This window comes from Cajanus cajan, chromosome 5 (genome assembly GCF_000230855.2).
Source record: "Cajanus cajan strain Asha chromosome 5, NIPB_CcT2T_4, whole genome shotgun sequence".
NCBI classification, from domain to species: Eukaryota; Viridiplantae; Streptophyta; class Magnoliopsida; order Fabales; family Fabaceae; genus Cajanus; species Cajanus cajan.
Window position 1 is genome coordinate 68,444,446 of NC_138521.1, and position 24,534 is coordinate 68,468,979.

The window sequence follows — 24,534 nt, forward strand, 5'->3', positions numbered from 1 at the left end:
GTTAAGATATGATCAAATAAAACCCACTATTTATTGCACCAACAAAATAAAATACTTTTATTATATTATGTTGTCTTAGTGTATTTTATTTTATCTTGTAGGAGTTTGGTTAAAAAACATCATAAGATAATTTTCCCTCTCTTCTCTTCATATACTTTATGTCATACATTATATCATATATAAAATAACAAACTTATATAAATTATATGACTATATATTATATTGATTTATATAATATATTATAAATTTATTTTTTGCATTTTATCTCATAAATAGTTATAATAGTTTTGACATGTAAATTTAAAATATATTATTAATTAAAATATTAAATTAAAAATAATTATTTAATATTTCTTAAAAAATATTTGAATAATGATTATAATTTTAAAAAAATATTATAAACAGTTTTGTATTATATAGTTAAATTGTATTTTTGAAAATAAATTTTTTTAAACAATTAAATTAAAACTTTTATTTAATAAAACAGAAAGTTTGCTTAAATATAACTTATATATATCTTATTGTTATATATTAAATACATAACATATATTATAATAATATTATTTTATTTTTTATATTATGATGTGTACAAAAAAATGTAATAAAATTAATGTTTATCCTTGTCTCATCATATCTTAGTGTTATCTTATTCCACTCTAATATTATATCTTATCCACCAAACAAGTTCTTGATCAATTAATTTAACAACAAAAACATTTTAAAGAACTCGAGTACTCTTCGAACATTATTAAATTCAATATCAAATTATTCAAACAGTATCCGAATACAATCTACTTACCTATCAGACAAGCCAAATCAGTTTATGTGATCATGTGTACTAAATCATTGTTGAGACAATAAATTCTTAGACAATTTAATTTGCACAGTACAGTTAAAAAAATTATAAATTATTTTTTCTTTCTAAATTTGCATATATTGAAGGAGACAAAAGAAGAAATGAGAGAGAGAGAGAGAGAGATTTTAACCTCCAAATTTTTAACTGAGTATGATAAAATTAAAAAAAAAAATCATGATTTCGTCAAACCAAACACCATCAAATTTTCAAATGGTATAATGGTTATTTTGCAATTCTCTTATAATCAAAGGGGTTGTTTAATTAAAAAAAAAAAATATTTTTATTTTCATTTTTTATTCCCCTTATGTCCTATTTTCAAAATTTTGTATAGAAAATGGTAAAAAAAAAGTTTTGATTCTCTATTTTCACTTTTCAGTGTAAATTTAAATATAAAAAAATAGAAAAAAACAATTGTCAATCCAATGGACTGATACCCTGCCAGTGCCCACCGTCTGTGTTAAGTTGGGTCTGGTGCATTTGCCTCAGTCACTGTTACTTTGGTCAATACTGGTATTTCCACCTGTATGCCTTGCTAGAAAATGACGCAAATCTTATTCATAAATAAGTGGCCCAATGGCATAGAATTCCTATGGCCTGCAATTATTAATTGCCATGAATAATGTAAACCTTTTTTTTTTTATTTTCTACACAAAATTTAGCATAGTAATTACGCCAAAATATGATTACGAATCTTCAGCAAATCCTCTAGGCAGATTACCATAGTCAAAACTCCTAGTCACGAACTCCCAAGAAAAAAATCTCCCAAGAACCCTGCAACCATACCACGACTGTCATACGTTCAAGTTATATAATAATAATAATAATAATAATAATAATAATAATAATAATAATAATAATATTGTGTAGCAGGCTCCATTCTGCAGCGATTAAGTGCATAGACATGAATGATAATTATCCAAGAACGATATTAATCATATAAATAATTATTCATTACCGAGAGGGGGACCTTGTAGCGGAGGCCCTTCCAGAGCTACAAAACCGCCTTAGCAGACAGTAGAGCAGCCTTCTTCAATTCTTAGGATATACTGAGAAGAAAAAAGAAATATTAAATGTTTGAAATGTTAAGTAATAGTAACCATACCAAAAATGGATTACAACAACCAACGGAAACTCTGCTATATTTAGTTATCACGTTTGTATGAAAAACAATAAATGAAACTTGGGAGGGAATATTGGACAAAGCCAGTACACTAACAAGATTGATGACAAGAGTTAAACAGAAGCAAATGAAGTTGAAAATATATCAGTCTTGCCAATAAACATTGTGAGAAAGTGAAACATAAGTGTGGTCAGTCAATGCCACCAAAGACAATCTCACCCACTATATTTGCAAAATGAAGAGCTGAAAATGGCAAAGATCCTTCCTTTGTAATCTCAGCAAATTCGCAGAGAATGAAAAGTAACTAGACATTACAGAGTGAAAACATATTTGAAACATATTTTGCATTCACGTTGTTCAAAAAAAAAAAAAGACGTGTCCCGCCCATAAGGGATATTGCAAGGTATTCCTGGACATTTTCTGAACAGCAATTTTGAGTGTTATATAACAAAAAAAAGTTTTCCGTCATGTTTAGTATGTACAGCTACAGCCTGATAGAAAAACTAGATAAAATACAACGCTAATCCAGGGCTATCTATTTTCATGTAGGTGTTAGATAACAAACAATCTTTCTATAGTCACCTATTCTAAAAATAAGCTCATTTGAAAGAAAATAAAATTGAAGGAGTAATCAATTGCATTAAATCATTGTGTAACTTACAGGAGTTTGGAAAAATGGATCCAAAGATTCGAGCTTCCAGTGTCAAACACGACTTTGAGGCTATTTAGAGATGACCTGATAGCAATCTTCCCCTCACGCATAAAGATAACTCCTTAGGTACTCTAGACCTGCTTAAAATGATTCTTATTAACACTCCATACTCAACTTGGCCAACTTAACATCTCATCTTCACTTGTATTCTACACTTTGAAGTAAGTTTAAGCTCGTATTCCATCCCACAGGTCTTCCCCATTGAAGACTCCAATTCTAGACTACCATTCAATACTCGTCCAAGTCATGTCGATTATTATCTGACACTATTCCTGCAGAGCTGCCCTCTCAGGGTTGAAACTCTAGTATTCTTCCTTTGTCCGTTTGCCCAATACCTTTTTCATTTTATATAGAAGCCTCTCTGTCATGTTGACCTCCAACCTTTCTATTTAGTCCTCCATGAGTCCCAATTTGTCATCCATGCTAGACAAAATTCTGCTTTCAATTCAGACAAAATTCAAGTTTTTTCTACAACAGATCATCCTCTTTGTCACCCAAATAATGGTTTATTCAGTAAATAGTGAGCCAAGGCTCATCCAGAGCATCAATCTCCCACAGAAACGTCTTACAAGAGATTTTCTGCCCTAAACTTAGTCACATAGCAAATCTGATTCCCCACTTTTTGATTTCTATATTGTATAATACAGCATAAAAACTTCCATACTGCTAACAATAACTACCTCATAGCAGCTATTGCACTCTACATTCTGAAAATTACTATCATGCTAATTGCCATACTCCTGACAATAACAACCTCATGGCAGTTATAGCCCCGATGCCCATGGCTGGAGTAAACTATCGGAATGGGTAGTTTGTTTGAGCTTGCGTTCTCCACTTGTCTTTCATTTTCAACCATGTCTGGGGCTTGGTATCCATCAGACACATCACAACCAGCAAACATGAAACCCATATTTACAAGTCATCTATTTCAAATTCAACATCTTGAAGACAATTTCAGCATAAGCAATATAGAGTATGGTGAATGGTTGATAAAGACAGTGTCAGTACTACAAATGAAGTCACTACTTTAATAAAGCATACAGCAGTTTTATTATTGAAAGCCTCGTTTTTATTTAAGTTCAAAATAAACAGTTCTATTTGCATTTTATCCATCATTTTATATATCTAAATAGAATTCGTAACAAAGGCAAAATAATAGCCTTGCACATATTGTTTCATTTAGTAACAAAAACAAAACATTAAAGGTTTCCAGGTCAGGCCTCAAGCAAACACTTTCCGCTTTGTTTAGATTCATTTTACCACCACTGTGCATTTTCTGAAAGGAAGAAAGTACTTCCATTCATAAAAATTGCCTCAGGAAGCCAAATTGGAGTGTGTAAAATCTTATAGAGACAGGCACTTAATCAAGGATGAATCTGATAACCAACATTAGAGATAAACATGAAAAATAACTTTAAATAAATGTGTCAAAAATTTAGCTTCTGTTTTTTATGGATTATTTGTTATGCTAAATGCAGGCCATATTGTGAAATCACACCCAATAACTAGTATATTATGGGAATGATAAGCAATCACAATATAATAATAACCACACCTTGTAGTTTAATCTATAATAAGAAAATTTCCCATTTCAATAGAAGAAAATTAAAAGAAATGAAATATAACTTTAAATGAATGATATGAAAAATTAGCTTCTGTTCTTTATTAGCTAGAAATAAAGAATCTAAGTATTCATGGCAATTTTTTGTTATTGCCTTTAGTTGTTTGAATGAAAGCAAAGAAGCTAATTCTATATGCAATTTGCAAAGAAGCCTTTGATGGGACTGTAACACTAATTTTCTAGGTTTCCTTGGGTAAGCATCTGATTTGGGATCATGAGGCACTTAATTTGATAGTGCAAGATTTCTTCTTAAAATCAATTGACTTTAAGTGAAGTTACCTGACAGGTATATAAATCACACCTCAGAAATGAGGGTTACCTGCCAGGTAATAAATCGCACCTCAGATATGAAAGTGGAAAGAACAAAAGCACCCTGATTAAGTGAGGTTATTTTCAAAATTTTAATGTCCAATAAAATAGTAGACGCAAAACCACCCCTAAACCCGTGATCACAGTCACTCCACACCGCCAATTAGCGTTTGTCACAGCTTGCAATGTTGAAACTGTATGCAACGGTGTCACTGTAGCGGCTCCACACCGCAATGGCAACTGCTCCAGCCACTATTGACAACCTGGAATACAAGCACTAACCACTTATATAGGCTAATGACAAAAGAAATAGAATCTCCTAGTAATTATAGACTCAATTTCAGATATACGCACAAGAAACAATCTGTCCAAAATCAACACTAATTACATAGGAAATGTCATGTCCTAAATTAATGCTATTTTAGAAAGAAGGGGAAACGAACCTGTGGCTAACTAGGCCCATTAAGGGTGGGTTTCGGTTACAAACTATACACTAGTAGTTTTCTATATAACATAGGAATAACTCTAAACAGTTTAAGGGAATTTTGGTGATTATGAAAGCTGCATGAGGAGTGGATCCACACCTCTTAAAATATCTGGAATTGTGTATAGCGCATAGCTTCCTTGGGGATTATCCCTAGTTTCATTAAAATAAATAAATAAATAAATAAAAGACTTTCTCACTGTTATGATACCAGTTCTAGTTCTACCAATTAGTATTAGAGCATTCCACCATGTCCCTCAACTGCAAATGAGCAACATCGGTAATGGTGTTGGCATTGCAAAGTTCGTCCAAGAAGACTAGTAAAACGGTTAGTACACAGCTAGCCTGTGTGGGCACTAGGACTCAAAGCGTAGTGGAATGTTAGGATCCAATTGCAATTCTAGTGTTGGGTTTATAAGGCCTTGGGCTCCTCAACCACAGTAGCTAGCTTTTGTGGTGTGGTTCTCTCAAGGTTATCATAATTTCTATTTAGCATAAAGCACATGACCTCTCAACTACAATGAGTAATGTTGGTGCCATTTTCATCCAAAACTAGTCAAATGGGTATGCGTACAACTAGCCCGTATGGGCGATTGAGGTGTAGAGCATGTTGGCAAATTAGGATCCAATTGCAATTATAATATGGGTTTCATTAGGCCTTGGGCTCTTCAAGTACAACAACTAACTTTTGTGATGTGGTTCTCTCGAGAAATATCATAACTTCCATTTAACGTAAAGAACATGGCCTCTATAAGGAGTTTCCCAAATAAATATGCAAAGGGATTGGAATATTTGCTCCATCAATGCTTTCTCTTTTTATTTGTTGTTTTGATTTTCCTTTTCCATTATGGAGGATCCATTATCCCTCGATTTCAATGTAAATTTACTCTCTTCATCTTACTAATTTCTTTTTTTGTCCACCAACCAATAACGTTTTTGAGAGACAAATAAAATATAAAAGTGTTAACGATTAACACCACCAATAGCTTTCACCTTCCTCACATTTCTATTTTGATTGAACAAGAAAAAATAAATGAAGGGAAAGAGAAGCAAAAAATCTAGCACAAGGAGCAAAAATCATGTATTTATGAAGGAGAAACTATGGATGGGTAGAAATACAATCCAATATTAGCCAAATCCAAATAACTCATCAAAATTTCCCCATGAAAGGTAAAGACTTTGTTCTTTCTTTGTCTTAGTGAACACCTATGGCCCCACAATTATTGAAATGAGTAAAAACAGAAGTCATTGTCAATTATAGAAAACACAAGTAATCAATTCAATAAATTAGCAAACTGTCCTTAAACATTTATGACTAGTTCTCTAACTTGCAAATCAACTTTGCTAAGGAAATTGAGACTCAAAAGAAACCATATGATGCACTGAAAGCAAACTTACACATCAGGGCATTAGTCAAAGGTAGCAGCACATCACAATTGTTTTAATGAACTAAAAATTATTGCCAACCTAAGTAGTCAATCCCAAATAGTGGTGCGTAGTAGCCTACCTCAAATCTCTTCTAAAGTGGTGTAGCGGAACGCAAGATGGTCACTATTAATAGATCATTATATCTTTGTCTCTATTATATAATAATATGTACTAATATCATTTTCTATATTATTATAATATTCTTAACTATTATAAAGTAATATGGGAGAGACAAGGTTAAAATTGAGAGGGAAGGAGGAACGCATAAAAGGGGGAACTTAAAATGGAAAGACAAAAGAATTAATAGGGGTAATTTGGTAAAAGGTTTAAAATGGGAATACGGATAAGACATAAGAATTAATAGGGGGCCAAAATGAAAAGGTTTAAAAATTAAAAACCCAAAAAACAAAAACAAAATAGTAAAAAAAAATGGTCTTCTTTGATTTTTCACCTCAAATGTGAAATCACGGCCGTACTTGTCGAGATAGCAAACCCACACTACACCAACAATTTATTTCAAGCCTATTCCAAATCCACACCTCACAAATTGCCACTAAAGTGATGTGATTAACTACGTAGTTGCCAACTAAAGGGTGGTTAAAAGTTTTCAATTTTTTTTATTTTCAAATGCAAACTTCAAAACAAAGTGTGTTTGGATAAAATGAAACTGAATTGTTTTCTAACACCATTTTCAAATACTTCTATCTCAAGAGACCAATAAAAGTAGTTTTGGTAGTAAAATTAAATCATTAAATTCTTCCCCTCTATCCTAAAAATCCACATACTACCATTGTCATGGCCACCACAAGTTAACTACCATCGCCGTTAACTACTACATCACTACTTCTGTTGCCACACCACAACCCGCCCCCTTCACCCATTGTTGTTGCCGTCGTCGTTACTGCCACCGTTACCACCTCCACTCCAATGTTGTCAAGGGCGGATGGCAGAAGGCCCAATTATCACCATATAAACACCATTATGTGCCTCCCTAAACAAATTGCCTATGGCAGTTGGCAAAAAATACCCTGTTTTCCCACCCAACTCCCTAACCACTTTAAATTTGGAGCAAGTCCTTCACTGCTGTCTTCATTTCTGATACATGAGATTCCAAAGATCAAAGTTGGACTCTATACACAGTGGTCAGGTCACCATTTCTAATGTTTCAATTTCCTGCTCCATCTTCTTTCTCCCTGAATATGGATCCGGTAGATCGTACCAATTGATAGAAACTAGGAGAAAAAATATGATGGAAACTAGACAGAAAGAATCAAAGGAACAGAACAGAGATGGAGAATAGAATTCTCCCCAAAGGTTTTTCTCTTCACAAAAGATCTATTCTTTCACTTGCACAAAGTATCAAATTCACAAAATGTCTTCCACAAAACTAATGTCCCTATTTATAATCAAACTAACTATCTAACTAGTCCAACACTCCAACTAACTAATGGAATAACCAACTAGCAGCCGTTTTTATTCAACTCTCTTTACACACCCTACAGGAGGTAGTACTGTCTAGTGTCTACCACAGCCACAAGAAAGCACGTGGATAAACAAGCACCCATATCAAAAGAGAAACTCGCTGAAATGCAACAATTTGAAGATAAAAAAAGATGAAATGAAAAGTTGAACCTGTCCTTTTAAAAATGATATCAACATTATGGCAGTAAACAATTCCAATTGGTGGGGAGTCCACATAGCCTTTCAACAGGCAAAATACCCAGCTCATCCACTCATGTTTTGAATGAAGCTAGGACATATATTAAGCATATATACCCTCACTCAACTCGACCACTCCACCGATTTGGGTTGATCTTATCATGTCAAAAACCCTGTTCTGTTTCTTTAAAGTGATTCTACATGGGACACTGGAAGTAGGAGGCAAAACATATATTGAACTTCATACAGAAAAGCTATTATCCATGGATACTCCTAAAAGTTTTTGTACACACACCAGTTACTTACATTGGGTACATAAACACTCACTTACACCTCTAGGCTCTAGTACAAGTTAGTCTATGAATAGCACCAAGTTTTGTTGCTTAGCCGCTTGGTTCATTACTAAATGAGACAAATTACCATTTCAATCCCTTCAAACTTTTATTTTCTTTAAATGTTGTTGCTATTTGAGTAACAACATTATGAAAAAAAATAGAATTTATATCATGACTTTAATACTTTATGTTTCCAAATTTCTTAATTCTTATGATAATATCCTCTTGTACCCATACCTTTAGAAAATTTGTTGCATACCTGCACTTGTACCACTACCCATATCCATGAAACACACTAGAAAAGTCATTGATTAATTTAAATACAAGTTTAGAAGTGTTTTCGAGAGCTTCTCTACTGAAAATAAAGAATTTTTATCTTGTAGAGAAGCTATCAAAAACACCTTTAACTTGTATTCAAACAAATTCCAAGGCTAAGAGTAGCTCCCAATTTAGATGCTATCCTGCCTTAAAGGTTAACTTTGCATACCGTAATAACCTTTCAGATTTCAGAATAAAAACCCAAAAGCTAAAAAAATATAATGAAAGCAATATAGTAGTACATATCCCAAAATAAAAGTTTAATAAACCTACAGCCTGTAGGTTCTGCAAGAACAATATATTTTTTTTATCAGCTGCCTTGATTCCCAAAGTAGAATCCCTAATATCTCGGGCATACTTGCGCTAAAACATTCATTAACTATCAATCTTATTAGTTTGTTGAGTATATCGTTACATAAGGTCATTGATCAATGATGCTATCATACATGAGACCAAAAGTAATTCTTTAACTCCTATATTATTTATGCACTAACACCAAAACCCCCAATGACCAAAAAATAAGAAAAGGAAAGAGCACAGAAACTCTGAAAGTACAGAAATGATGATATCCTCTCCAATACAATGAGAATTCACAGCAAAGAATAAGTGCTGAAAATTTTACCTGCAACTCCAAGAAGTCAATGGGTTGGAGGTATCCGGACACACAAATTATTGGTGAAGTAGGTTGGCAAACATATATAGATCAATCATGATACATACAAATCTAGACACGTCCATCCCGTACAACACAGAGCTCATATTCACGTTCACCGCATAATAATTCATTTTTTAAATGATAAATAAATAGGTGCATCATAACATGTCATGCATTTGAATGGGATAAAAACACAAGTACCAGTGCCCGACATTTCAACATTCCAACGATGCAACCAACCAACCCGACAAACTAGCCCTAACCCAAAACCTGCAGCAGTCAGTTCTCGGCCAGCCAACCACAAGCAGAACAGAAAATCCACAGCATCATCATAATAACAACATCATCATCATCAACAACAACAACAACAACCAAATCTTATTGCAAGGTTCAATGGCAATAGATAGGACGAAGTACACTATCACGCGGCGCGGCGGCGGCCGGCAGAGGCGACGCCGTTCTGCTCCTTCAGCTCGTCCCGCTCCGCCTGCTCGCAGGCGAGGACCTCCGCGAGGTGCTCCAGCGCCTCCTTGGCCCGCTTCCTGGCGACGGCGGCCTCCCTGGCGCGGCGCTCGGCGTCGAACCTTGCCGCGGCGGCCGCCTTGCTCATGGAGACGGCGGCAATGCGGGCAGCCGCAACGAGGACCTTGGCGGAGCGGACGTCGACGGCGCCGGTTTTGCGGTCGGGGAGGTTGAGGAAGGTGAAGTTGGCGTCGAGGCAGGTAGGGCAGAAGAACGGTGGCGGTGGCGCGGCGGAGGCGGTGGTGGAGGGGAAGGCGCAGGAGCGGTGGGCGACGGAGGGGCAGCGGACGCACATGAGGCGGTGGTGCGGCGGCGGGGGGAGGGCGGCGTCTTCGTGGAGTTCGAAGCAGAGAGGGCAGAAGAGGCCCGGGTGCTGCTTGAGGACGCAGTTGGTGCAGTAGCGGTGGTTGTGGGCGCGGTGGCGGATGTTGTGGATGGTGAGGGAGAGGGTTTGGGTGGCGCCGCAGATGTCGCAGGTCGACGGCGAGTTCATCGCGGAGGAGGGAGCCTCCGTGCGAACGCAGCGAGTCCCAACGGTAACCCTAGAAATTCAAGAGTGTGTGAGTGCGTCAAGTGACTGAGATTAGGAAAATGGTGGGAAGGGCTAAGTGCTGCTTTTACAAACGCTTTTCTTTTAATCACTTCTTATTAAATGTAAATTGCATTTTCTTAGGGTCTAAATTGTCAAATATTTAGACAATTAAGATAATGCTCGTCTATAAAAAAAAAAGTTAACATTTAATGTTCTTATTGTCTAAATTATGATATTCTCACATGTGAATTCGACTGCATTTAATCTTATCATTATTATTTAATTATATTATTATTTATGCCATTAAAGATGATATCTAATGTATTTATTATTCTTTTTTGTTTTTAATATTTCTTAAAGTTTTTTTTTTCTTCTTTTAACATGATGTTATTAATTAATTATATCTATACCTATAACTTTTTCTATTTTTTTCTTTCTCAAAATATATACATTTCAAAAATTATGAACAAAATAAAAAAATAAATTTAAACTTAAATATATTTTTAATTGATATAAAATGAACGATTTTTTATTTTGATTCTTGTGATTTTTTTATATTTAAAATTTTAAAATTACTGTTTTTAATCTTAAAAAATAAATTTAATTTTGATGATCGTAAAATATTTTTCTTTATGTTTAATCCTTCTAGAATTTAAAATTGTTTTTTTTCCCTTCAACTATTTTAAGATAGATTTGTTTTAATGATTTATAAAAAAATTTAGACCACTTCTAAAATAAATCACAAACAATTGTAAGTGTTGCACACAAAAATAGTTAATAAATATCATATAATCACATAGATCAAAAAGAGTAATTCCAAATTTTAGATGAATGAAAGACGAATAATTTTTTTTACAAGAACCAAAATAAAAAATTGTTCATATTTTACAAGTAAAAATATATATTTAAGTCTAGTTAAAAATATATTTAATAAATACTTATTTAATTTTATATTTTTTTTCGACTTTACCTTTCACTTTCTACACTTAAAAATCATTTGTCATACAAACACTCTTAATTTTTCTGGTCATTAAAAAAAATGTTAACCGTATATGACACTACTAATATGCATTGCACTTTACATTTTTACTAGTTTTATATTTTGGTTTCTCTAAACTAGTTTTATATTTTGGTTTCTATATTTATAAAATCTTTACATTTTAGTTTTTATATTTGAAAATTAATCATTTAGTTCTTATTAAAATAACTTTTTATTTATATAAATTTGTTTCATTCAAAACTTTCTCCCTTTTATTTTTGTCTTGTTTTATTTTGCAAATTTACATTACAAATTTTTTCTTTGATTTTATATTAGAAAGTTTTGATGTTGTATAGTTGAAACACGATTATAAGAAAAAAGGCAATATATCTTAAAATTAGTCATTTGTGTTGAAATTACTCATAATAGTACAAATATTTGAATTGTTTGAATCTTACAAAACGGTAATGATCGTGATAGAAACTTTTGTGTTGTTTTAATTTTGCAAAAGCAATATACACATATATAATAACGATGGTGATTACAATGTCAATGATGACGACAATGTCATCATCATTGTCATAATCATTATGGGGATGGTGGCAAAGACAATAATTGTCATAAATACAGTAATAATAATGATCATATCGTCTCTATTATCATTGTCACAACCATTATTGTTATTGTTATTGTCACTAGTAAAGAAATCATGAAATGATGATATTAAAAAATAAAGAAATTGATTTATAATTACGTTTTGTGCCACCACATTTTATTTTGTTTAAAAAGTAGTTTTTTTTTTTTTTTCAATTTTGGCCTTCATGTTGAGAATATTGTCCATAACTTTTTTTATGAAAACGTGGGAGAAACCCCAAACACATTAAAAGTCTCATGAGAATGCAATAAAGGTAACAATAGTCATTATGAAAGGAATTATAAAGACTATAATAACAGAATAAAAAAAAATTATCCACAATAGATTGGCCATAGGAATCTAAAGCATCAGTTACTTGATTTGCTTTCTTGTAAATATGAGACTTCCTTATAGACGTGGGACCATGTAAAGCAGCCAACAAAGGATAATCACTGTATATTTCAACACAATCTAAAATGAGAATGGGTTATCGAGCAACTAATTTGCAATAAAGTGTTTGTCACCTGAGAGTTAGACTCCACAACAAATTCATAGGCTAATTTATTTATTTGAAGAATTTTAAATTCTTTGAGGTGAAATATTTTGTTTGGATGAGGAATTTATAAAGAATTTGAAATCAAAGCATTTGTAAATTTCTTTAAAATAGTAGAATTTTAAATTCTCTCAAAAATGGGAGAATTTGAAATTTCTCATATTTATTTTTCTTATTTCACCTATATATTTTATCTTATCTCTTCATTCTTTTAATTATTGGATATTCAAAAATATTTTTAAAATTATTAAATATTATCTTATATTAAATTTTAAAATTATTAAATATTATCTAATATTAATTTTTAAAATTATTAAATATTTAAAAATGGATTAATATTTATTTTTATAAGATTTAATTTAAAAATCTCAACATATAAATATATTTTTAAAATCAATTTTACTATGATGGAATCAAATTATCATATTCAACCTAACAATTTAAAATTTAAGAAATTTGAATTGACTCATCCAAACAAAATATTTTAAGAATGATAGAAATTGAAATCAAAGTAATTCAAATACCAAGAATTTAAAATTCATTGAATTTGTAAAATTCTTCATCCAAACATACTATAAACTTCTTACTCCATGCAATTATAATCCCAAGCAAGATAGTCTATGATTTTGCTTGGGCTAGGGATGACAAAAAATATTCGTACATATGGGTATTTTTGAATAAAATTTACTATAAATAATAAATAGGTAGTCTAAATGGATACTCGCTAGTAACGAGTACGAGTGTTTTTTTACCTGTTTATAAATGGGGCGGGAGCGAATATGATAGTATCCATACTCGCGATACTCGTTTAATAAAATTTATTAAATTATGAGATTGATATATTTTAAGTTATTAATTATTTTTTTTATTATTATTTTTAATATCAACACAATTAATGTTAAATAAAAGTTTAAAAGTTAACATTAATTTTTTATTTTTAACATTTCAATGACATCAAATACAAACTTAAAATTATTTGTAATATAATTTTTTTTTTAAAAAAAATCATAATTATTCATGAGTACCCGTAAATATTTAAAAAAATGTATAAATATTTGCTTAATAGGTACCCACATAAATATGAGGCGGATTTTTATCTTATGAGGCAGAGATGGGTATATTACTACCCGCTTCCGCTTCTACAGGTCTCATTACCATCCCTAGCTTCGAGCACATAGTAGGAACCAATATTAACAACAAAGAAGAACAAAACCTTTCCTATGTAGTCTCTGTAACTCCTTCCCCATACTACAATATTTTTGATAATGATTTTGAACTATTCCACCACAATTCGATTTAAAATATTGAGGAGGTGGTTGAGCCCACGAAATCACAACTAGAGCTTGGTTTAAATCAATTGGAACCTCCATATTATCCCCACACCTAAGACTAATCTAGATAACATCAATTTATTTATTTTTAACACATGTATATTATATTTATTATTATAGCACAAATAGTTGGTTTGATTATTTTTTTCCCCATAAAAGATACATACACACCATACCACTATTTAAAACTAAAAAATTGTGTTAAAAAAAAACAAAAAAGTTAATTAATAATAATTATTATTTTTTAAAACGGGCATTAGATGGATTTGAAAACTGGTGGAGAAAAGTTTTGACGTTTGGAAAGAGAAAAGGGAAGAAAACACAGAGCGGCTTTTAAATTTTGATTTTTGTGTGTGTGAGAGAGAGAGGAAACATCCACGCCCATGGAAGTGGAGGACTGGGATTTGAGCGCAGAGGACCTCGATTCTCTCGAAAGAGACGCTTTCCAGAAAATTGCTCAGCTGCGCAACCCTTCTGCAACCCCCAAACCCCTTCACCAAACTGTTAAGTTATAATCTTTTCTCATTCCTCCTTCTTTCCCATTACTTAACCCTCTTCGCTATATAGCCTTCAATTCCTCCTTTTCATGTTAAGTTTCGTGCCTCTGTCCCATTTAAACTCAAACACCTTAGGAATTGAAGCACAAGCTGCTTATTCCGCTATGTTATGAATTATGAAGTTTCAGCATTTTAGGGTAGGAGCATTGCTTAATGTCATTGTTTTTTTTTTATTATTTCAATTCAGGTTGCTACTTCATCCCAAGGAGCAAGTACGTCATTGAAACCAGGGACAAGCAACGGTGTGGTTATCTTCTCCACCATTTACCCACTCACCCCTTTCTCTTTCTATCAACATATACTCTCTCTCTCTCTCTCTTTTAAATTTGTTTATTCACCATCGCTTATGTGGTTTTTATTTGCTTTCTGTAATTTGTTTTGGTTTTAAGGCGTCAAATGGTGATTTGTTGCTGTTTATGTTGTTTTCCTAGCTCCATCTGTTGCAGACAAAAACTCAAAAGAGCTGCCGAAGTTTTCGGTAAAATTTTTTCTTCATTCCAGTGGAAATGTTGCTGCGAAGTTTCAGTATGACCAGGTTTTGTTGGCTAACCTACTTGCGGAGTATTGAATTTTATTCAGTTTTGAATTTCGAATCTTTCACAAACAAGGTTTTGTCTTCGACCGTGTGCAAGGGTCAGCTTAGAGTTTCCTGGTTTATGCTATGGACTTTGTTTTGAAACAGGTAGTAGTTGCTGCTTTTCGTAGAATCCCCAAGTCTTCTTGGAATGCAAAAGAACGGTATGTTTCCCGCCCATCCTCCAATTTGTGTGTGTGCATGTTTTAGCCTTATGAAAATGTTGAGCCAGCAGGTTATGGATGTTCCCACTATCTTCCTTGTCCGAAGCAGAAAAGGTACTTGGAGAAATATCTGGTTATAATGTTCAGGTAACAGCTTCTTCCTACTTTCATTTTCTTTATAGTTAGGACATTGATGATCGTATGCTACTATTTTCCATTATAAGACTAAAACCTGGACATACACAAATTTCCTTTTCTTAGTAATTTTGTCACCACATAATAATTATATGTGGTTGTTCTGCATTATTTGGTTGGAGAGAAACTAGTGCTCATGACTCATGAGTTTCAAATCTTTACTATGGAGATAAAAGGAAATCCACAATGTATATGATTACTCTGAATTCTACTATAATTTTGGTTTGCCTCATTTTTTAGTTTTAATTTCATACTTGTTTTAAATATATATGTTTTTTTCCTTGGCTCTTTCCAATATCAATTTTCTTTTTCTAATGCAACCCGGTTTACACCCGTTATGCACCCTTGGATTTTCTGAACTTCTAATGGAAAGATATATTGTCTAAAGAAACAAAGCATCTTGTGTGGATAATAGGGTTAGTGGCATGTTTGAATCACTGTGCAATTCTGTTGAACGTAAAAGCTTTTGTGAGATATACGTTCAATGGAACATTGGAATTTGAGATTCAACTAAAACAAACACATACTAGGAGCTGCAAAGGTGGGATTTGGGGTCCCTAATTCAGTAAATGTTTTATTCATTTGAGTAATAAAAATGTCTTATCCTAGAGTAAGCATGTATGCCAGATTTTTATGTTTAAGTCTGTGTTTTATTTTTTCTTGATTACTTTGTTTCTTAATTTCTATTTCTATACGTTTTAGCTTCTTCCTTCAATTATTTAAATAACTTTGCAGGTGGAAAACTTAGATTCGTTAGTGCAACGTGCCATTGCAGCAGCATCTGCAGTTCCAGATCTCCAAGGTATATGCTGAATACTTTTATTTTCAAGCCTTTTGTGCTCTCCTTTATAGGTTTGCAAAGACTATAGTTATATATCTGTGTTTTCTTTTTCTGAAAAGTTCTGAAGTTGTTATTTTTGGTTGCTTTACTAAAAGATCGGTACCACAAGATCCCTAGTTATATTGAAACAAAGCTATTACCATTTCAGCGAGAAGGTGTTAGGTATGAAGTGACCTGCTCACTTTTCTATATCATTATTATCATAATTATGGATTAGTTATTGTCTTTATCTTTCCATGTCATTTTTTTTCTTCTCTTTTTTATTATTCTACCATGCATTGATTTTCGTTATTATTTATTTGATTTCAGGTTTATATTGCAGCATGGAGGACGTGTTCTCTTAGCAGATGAAATGGGGCTTGGGAAAACTTTGCAGGCAATTCACTGTCTAAAATTAAATCATTTCCTTACGTTCAATGTGCAACATGATGCATAGCAGTGTTTTACACCTTTACAAACAAACATACAATCGTTTGTGGTAGAAGTAAAGTTTTATCAGAATTTCTGCTTTTCTTTCTAACATCTATTGTTATGTTGCAAATTCTTTTTCTTCTGCAATCTGCAAATAAAAAAGAGCATCTTAGTATCCTAGATCTTAAGTGATTCCTGGTAGAAATCATCCTTAATGCTACTGTAGTATGTATAACTTAATTAACAATAGTACACATAAATAACATCAGTCACAGTAGTATTGATGTAGTGGGTAGAAATCATTTATCGTAACTTGGGTTTTTGTAATATCTAATATGTCCGAGTTATGATCTTCTTCTCTTTGGCTGTTAACATTTTATGGCTGCAACTACCTTTTAGCTAGGATGAATGTAAATTTTTATCAGTATAAAAAAGTTTTTATACAATTTTTTTTCCACTCTCTTCTCCAGTTATCCAAGAAATTTCTCCACTTCTTTTCTTCTTATTTCTATCCATCCAAACAACACATCTTTCTTGCTCCATTTCTTTCTTATTTCTATTTTTTTTTTTTTTGTCTTACCTCCTTATTTCACTTCTCATATAGGTAAAGTGTTACGGATGAAAAATGAGAAATATTTATTTAATTGGAGTATCATATTGCATAAGTGTTCACCAGACAGGGGATGCCTGTCAAAAGAAGTAACATTACTAGAATGATTTCAAGCTTTTAGCAGCTTACTACTGAGTTGCATGGAAATCTGAATGGAAAAATAATAATAGAGGGGGCAGATTCAGTGAGGGCATAACAATCACCATGAACTTGATAGAAAAATACAGCAATGCCACTGTTTTTTTTTTTTTTCACAGTTAATGCCAAACAAACTAGATGACTAAATACAAATTATTCAAATTGTCTCAGTAAAATATGTGCATAGAAAGCAATAAATTTTCAAATTACCATATTGAAAGAAGTAACATTCACTTTACAATTTAAAAAGTAAATGTAGGAATAAAATATGTTAAATGGCAGATTCACAAATCTCCAATCTACAAATTAAATACAATAAGGATTGTTGATATCTCACATTGACTATAGATATGGATAAATTAGAGCTTATAAAGGCTCGAGCAATCCTCAACTCATGAGATGATTGTTAGGCCAAACCCAAATTGACTATGGAGTGGGTAGCAGTTAGCACTCCTTTCTTCTTAGAGTACCATCCCTATCTTCAGAAAATTGACCAAGAGCTGCTTAGGTTTGTGGGAGAAAATAAATGGGACTTGAAAGTTTCTTTGGAATTTCTAAAGGACGACTTGAAATAGGGAAAATGGAGCACAAACGAAAAAAGAAAGATGCAAAACAGCACGTATGAAAGGGGGAAGGGAGCAGGCAGAGGAGATGTAGGTGGAAGTGAGGGTCTTAGATTTTATTAGGTTTCATCTTGTAAAATTACTAAAATGACTTTCCTTTTTTTCTTTTTAATAAAGTTGAGCAGTGCGTTTCATTTTGCAGGCCATTGCTGTAGCTTCATGTGTTCAGGACTCATGGCCTGTTCTCATACTTGCACCGTCTTCGTTACGCTTGCAATGGGCTACTGTAAGGGCTGCATTTCTACATTTTTTGTCATTTGATAGAAGTATAGAACACATTTGGTTAGTTAATGTGTGCTCCTTGTTTTGCTTTAATTCAGATGATTCAACAATGGCTGAATATTCCTTCATCAGATATTGTTGTATGTTATTCAGGATCCCTTTATCAAATTTTCTGTATTGTTTGTTATTTTCTGGTTTGTAAAGAAAACACTACAAGATCGTTTTTTTTTTGTTACTTGAGGTTTCTCTTCTGCTAAAGTAAAATTTATTTTTCATTGTGAATTCTATTCGGATAAAGTAGATTGTCTTACCTCAAACTGGTGGATCAAATAGAGGAGGTTTCAATGTAGTATCTTCAAGTGCCAAAAGCAGCATTCGTCTGGATGGACTATTCAACATTATTTCATATGATTTGGTGCCAAAGCTACAGAATATGCTTATAACATGTGACTTTAAGGTTAGCACTATACTGTTATCTAATTTTTCTGACTTTCATTGTGGTTCCTAAGTCCTCATCTTAATCACATGTCTATTTTCTGTTAATCATTTCTTGAAGGCAGAGTGAGTACAATGAATGGTGGTGGAACTCATCTATATATCATGTTGTGATCAAAGGTTGAAAATATGAAATACATTAAATTTGATTAAGTACTTCACGTTTGCAAATTGAGGCACATTATGATCAACTTGAATTATGCTTGGCTGTTAAACAGTGTTTATTTGAAAATGGATTGTAAAATGCTATATAGTTTGGTGAAAGCTATGGAGGAGATACTATATGTTATTATTTCCCCGTTGTTTGGGTCTTTTGGCTGTGAGTTCCATTAGTCATTGATTATTAAATGAAAATGACTTATATTATCCACTCAAACCAAAATTATCTGATAATAATTTCATTTTTTTTGTTTTAGATAACGTCATTAGTTTGAGGTTGCATGTGAATTTCAGAGTATCTAGCAGCTATTATGATCTAAAAATAACCAAGATACAAATTAATTTTTTCTTTTGTTTCAATTATGGTCTTTTGCCCTTTTAGTATACTTTTTAAAAAATTAAAATAATTTGAGCAAGTCAAGTAGTATTTATTTTTGGCATTTCAGCTATTTTTTATTTATTACTGTGTTTGTACAATCAAAGCTTTTCCTGTATGCATGGTAAAAGTTCCAATGTTGATGATAAATAACACACTTAGCTGTGAACTGTTTTTATTCAGGTTGTGATTGCTGATGAATCACATTATCTGAAAAATGCTCAGGCAAAGAGGACAACTGCTTCTCTACCCGTCATAAAGGTATTCACTCTTGAAAGCCATAATCACATGTATACCTATTTCTAGAATTCATGTTTAACAGACAGAAAGCATATAAGGAATTGGAAACGATAAAAGATGAAGGGGGAGAACTGAAAAGATAATTAACCAAAAGAGAAGAGGGTTAAGACTCCAGTATGTACAGAAGCATTTGTGAAGGGTCTAGTATTCTAAACCTTTCTTCCCCTCCTCCCTAAAATGAAGTTGGATTTCATAACTGAAACATTTAAGTAAATTCCGAATTAGCTTCAATATTAATTTAGTTGCAGTATAGACTGCCTGTGGCAGAGTATTGTGTGTCAATTTCTCTCATGCTTTCTTTGACAAGCTAAAAATGCATACATTGTCAGAAAGCTCAATATGCATTATTGCTTAGTGGAACACCTGCTTTATCCCGACCAATTGAACTATTCAAACAGGTAAATTTTAATGATTTTTTAAAGTTTTTTTTATATACATTATTTATTTATTTATTATTATTATTATTATTATTATTTTTTTTTTTAATGTTTAATACCTTATTAATGTTGGGCATTATTGGAACATACATTTTAATAATCTGTTTGAAATTGTGTTATAGCTGGAAGCTTTGTATCCTGATGTATATAGGAACGTTCATGAATATGGTAACCGGTACTGCAAGGGTGTAAGTCATCTCTTCATTATTGATAAGATTCTTTTGATTAGCCAGTTTTTCTTTTGCTGTTAATGGATGAGTATTCCAGCTTGACATTGTCACATGAATCTTCCAGGGATTTTTTGGAGTTTATCAAGGTGCAAGTAACCATGAAGAGCTGCACAACTTAATGAAGGGAACAGTGATGATTCGCAGGCTTAAAAAGGATGTTCTTTCTCAACTTCCCGTAAAACGCAGGCAACAGGTGTGTATATTTATCACCATTTGTTCTCTACAACATTTTATGTTATGCACACTTTTGAGTCTTGACAGTGTTTATTTCAATCTTTGTACATAGATTGTTAATGGAACTTTAGAACTGATTGTTGTATTTGTTTGGTAATTGATTCTCAGGTCTTCCTAGACTTGGCTGACAAGGACATGAAGCAAATTAATTCTTTATTTCGAGAGGTAATTCAACATATCTGCCGTACATCTTGAGACAAATATAGCATCATTCAGTTTTGTTAGTTATTGCTCCAGCTAGTTAATAGTTATGGGATGCAATTGCTACATATTTTGGCAATATGCTTTTAGTTTATTTTATGGAATATAGCATTATTTTGAGTAAATTATATAAAATTGTTGAATTTGAATTCAAACAAGTAATTTGACTTCCTTTGGCTCACTGTTTGTTGGTTGCTCAATGCTCATATTATTTTATTTTATGAATTTGCTTCTGCTAATAAATGATTTGTAGTCTGGGGTTCAAGGAAGACAGAGAAAACTGATTTCATTTTTTATATATAACTTGGTTAGAAATTTGCTCTTAAAATACGTTACTTTACTTTAAAATGGAAATATTTTTGTCTTGCATACATTGTTGGAGGTGGTAAAAGGTGTCCGATATTGATTTTTCTTCTGCAGTTGGAGATGGTAAAAGCCAAAATTAAGGCATCCAAATCACAAGACGAGGCTGAAACACTCAAGTTTACTCAAAAAAATCTTATTAACAAGGTATCGATGGGAGGAGCACTCTACAGAATTTTGGGTTGCACTATTTGTTTGAAATTGTTGCTATTTCCTAGAACTAGAAAAGTTATATTTACATACTTCAATTCAACCCATGCTCACACTCCCTCTGTTTATGGGCAATTTAAATTACTTTGACTATTTGATTCATTCAATTCCAGATATATACTGATTCTGCAGAAGCCAAGATTCCATCTGTTCTTGATTATCTTGGAACAGTCATTGAGGTACTCCTCTCAACCTCTTTGCAGCAATTGAGGATTAATACTTTCAACTGCTGCAGGTGTATTCACTAGGATCCCGAAGATCTGTTCTCTGCTTTCTCTGTTGTCTCTTTCTTGTGGGTGTGCTTATGTGCTTGCATGTTTATGTCAATGCCATTTATTATAATACTATTCAATATGTTTTATGTTGGTTAAATATGCCTGTTGTATTGCTTTTGTTGTAATGATGCTCTTTATGCTTTGATGCCAACTGTAAGATGATTAGTTGAATGACTTCAGTGAATATTGTAGTAATTTTTTTAAAAGTAATAATGAAGTTATATTATAATGCTTTTTTTGTAAGATGATTATTACTGTTGCTTCCATATCCTTTCAGCTCGTAGTTATATTTTAATTGCCTTGTTTCTCCTTAATATTGATACTTTCAAGCTCCAAAATGAAGCATGTGTTCAATGTTAGAAATTTTGTGGTGATAAAGCTTCTGAGATTAAAATAGAGAACTTTTATGCTGGTTAATTAAAGTCCAGACAGTACTTAAGATTTCTTCCCTGTAAGTTATATTTTCGCACCATTGATTTTGGGTCTCAAGAATGCTGTGGAAAATGGCAATTCATGACACCTACTTGTGCCTGCCACTAAGCTATTGGTGTCACAGTTAACTGTGTACCAGATTAAATGTGAACAGATGGTCGTTGAGTTGATTGGTTTATCTCATGCTTCACACTGAATCCAATGTGTATAGTAAATCATTTCGTTTTATTAATTAAAATAGATGACATCTTCATTTTTTTGCCATCTTCATCTTTCTTGTGATATAATTTGGGCTGTTGACCATCATTGGATGTGGTAATGCTATGCGTCATAATTGTTGCAGGCAGGTTGCAAGTTTCTTATATTTGCACACCATCAGCCAATGATCGATTCAATACACGAATTTCTTCTTGTAAGGCCACTTAAATTTTATGATTGTTATCATGAAATGATAAACTCTTATGAAAACTGTTCAAAATTTCCAGAAGAAAAAAGTGGGTTGCATCCGAATTGATGGACGTACGCCTGCTGCATCCAGGCAACAATTGGTTACCGAGTTTCAGGAAAAAGATGCTATCAAGGCAGCAGTGGTACGGTAGTTTCATTCACATATATCCTTGTAACTATTTTTGTTATCCTTGTAACTATTTTTGTTTTTTCTATTGAGCCCTTTGCTAGGTTGAACTATAATTCCGCTGTAAAATATGGTTCAATTGAGTTAATGATTTTCTGTTCACATCATGTCCTGCAGCTATCTATTAAAGCTGGAGGTGTTGGGTTAACTTTAACTGCCGCCAGCACAGTAATCTTTGCAGAATTGTCTTGGACTCCTGGTGACATAATTCAGGCCGAAGACCGTGCTCATAGAATTGGCCAGGTATTCTCAAAATCTTGGTGTTGTTAAGTAGTAACTAGAAAGATAAAAGAAATCTTAAATCCCCTTGTAGTTCAGACAACAGTACAAGAGTACCAGCATGGCGACAAACATTAACAAATCATTGCAGTCTCCGGAAAAGAATTGATAGATTATCCCGAAGAAAAGATCTTCCATTATTTTGATTTTCTATGCTCTAATGATTCTGACTTGCTACTTCTTGTTTTTAGGTGTCTTCTGTAAATATATACTACTTGCTAGCAAATGACACAGTTGATGACATCATATGGTACGTTATGTGCTTTTCTGCAGTTATCTTAGGCTTGGTAGTTGGTATTGGCTTGATTTCTTAGAAGTTTAGATAATCTTATAATGTTTTTCACTTCTTAGGGACGTAGTGCAAAACAAACTGGACAATTTGGGGCAGGTACATCTCTCTCTCTCTCTCTCTTTTTTCTTTTTTCTTTTTTTTCTTTCTAGAAATTCTCTTGTATGTGATGCATAATGAGACTATTATATATTCAGTTTCTATATAGTAAAGTGACATGGAGGTCCAATTCTGATTTTATATTTCTACCATTTAGAGAACTTTATACGTTTGCTTCAATAGTTTGGATTGATTCTTTTAAGAAGCATTCTGAACTGAAGTTGTTGAAACAGATGTTAGATGGCCATGAGAATGCCTTACAGGTCTCCGCCAAGGCCTCAGCTAGTCTGCCAGCAAATAGTCCTTCAAAGCAGAAAACTCTAGATCAATTTGTGAGAAGATGTGATAACATGGATATGTTGGAACACGAGCCCAATCCCAAACGCCCCAGAAACTAACCATTGAAGCGGTAAGTAAATATATTCCTGCACATCATGCATGCATGATTGCTAACTGTAATTTGGATTGGTCTTAAAATGCATTTTGCAGCTATATCATTGTCCCAAAGTTCCCCTATAATATTTCTTTGAATTGATAACAGCAGGTGCTCAAAGTGGAGAATAATCGCATGTTGGCACTCTTGCTCGTTCCATGAGAAGGAAGGGCTTGTATAGCTTGTTAGCACAATTTGAAGCCTTAACTATCAGCTGATGCCGAAGGAACTTAACGGTTTTTTTATTTTTGGAATATATGGGATGAGAAATTGGAAAAGGTGATCAGGTTTCCCAACAGAATTTAGGCTTCAGATTTTCTTTTAACGTCTTGTCCCTTTCAATTGTTATTGGGACTTGTAGATAGTACATTATCATATGAATGTAACATGTAAATTGCTTCACGCGATACAGATTTTAATATTGTTGCCATGTCATGTACGGTATTTAATTTTCTACTTATATAGGAACTTGAGTTTTGTAAAAGCTCTTTATGAGTCTAGTCCTCCGAACGTGATATTGTTCACGTCAATTGACCAAGGTTGGTTGTATAAACCACACTGGAAAAATTACATCTCTTCCTTTTCATTTTCTCCTTATATCTTCTTCCTTTTTTTTTTTTTTTTTAATATTTCTTTTATCATATCATCATCTATATGCTAACTTTTTTCCTCTACTTTTGTTATCTTCCTATGTATCTTCTATCC

The 24,534-nt window shown here is 32.9% G+C and overlaps 2 protein-coding genes across 4 annotated transcripts; one reads left to right on the forward strand and one right to left on the reverse strand.

Moving 5' to 3' along the window:
- Positions 1-9,602: 9,602 nt before the first annotated feature.
- On the reverse strand, positions 9,603-10,644 carry LOC109807364 (uncharacterized). The gene has a single exon (XM_083075811.1). It carries the CDS (start codon positions 10,510-10,512, stop codon positions 9,919-9,921), a length of 594 nt encoding a protein of 197 aa, XP_082931937.1. The 5' UTR covers positions 10,513-10,644; the 3' UTR covers positions 9,603-9,918.
- A 3,685-nt stretch (positions 10,645-14,329) lies between these two features.
- On the forward strand, positions 14,330-24,426 carry CHR18 (chromatin remodeling factor18). Of its 3 annotated transcripts, none has more exons than XM_020372502.3 (25): positions 14,330-14,551; positions 14,793-14,847; positions 15,037-15,140; positions 15,288-15,343; positions 15,415-15,490; positions 16,274-16,340; positions 16,475-16,541; positions 16,689-16,755; positions 18,304-18,387; positions 18,482-18,523; positions 18,685-18,840; positions 19,597-19,674; positions 20,043-20,111; positions 20,273-20,338; positions 20,445-20,573; positions 20,723-20,779; positions 21,236-21,325; positions 21,502-21,567; positions 22,439-22,507; positions 22,581-22,685; positions 22,847-22,972; positions 23,200-23,258; positions 23,360-23,396; positions 23,630-23,805; positions 23,938-24,426. In XM_020372502.3, the coding sequence occupies exons 1-24, from the start codon at positions 14,432-14,434 to the stop codon at positions 23,792-23,794; spliced, it is 2,010 nt and encodes a 669-aa protein (XP_020228091.1). In that variant the 5' UTR covers positions 14,330-14,431; the 3' UTR covers positions 23,795-23,805; positions 23,938-24,426. The 3 variants fall into 3 exon arrangements, with proteins under 3 accessions (XP_020228091.1, XP_020228092.1, XP_082931939.1); XM_020372503.3 differs by having other exon boundaries at positions 23,941-24,426; XM_083075813.1 differs by lacking the exons at positions 14,330-14,551; positions 14,793-14,847 and having other exon boundaries at positions 15,453-15,490.
- The last annotated feature ends 108 nt before the right edge of the window (positions 24,427-24,534 follow it).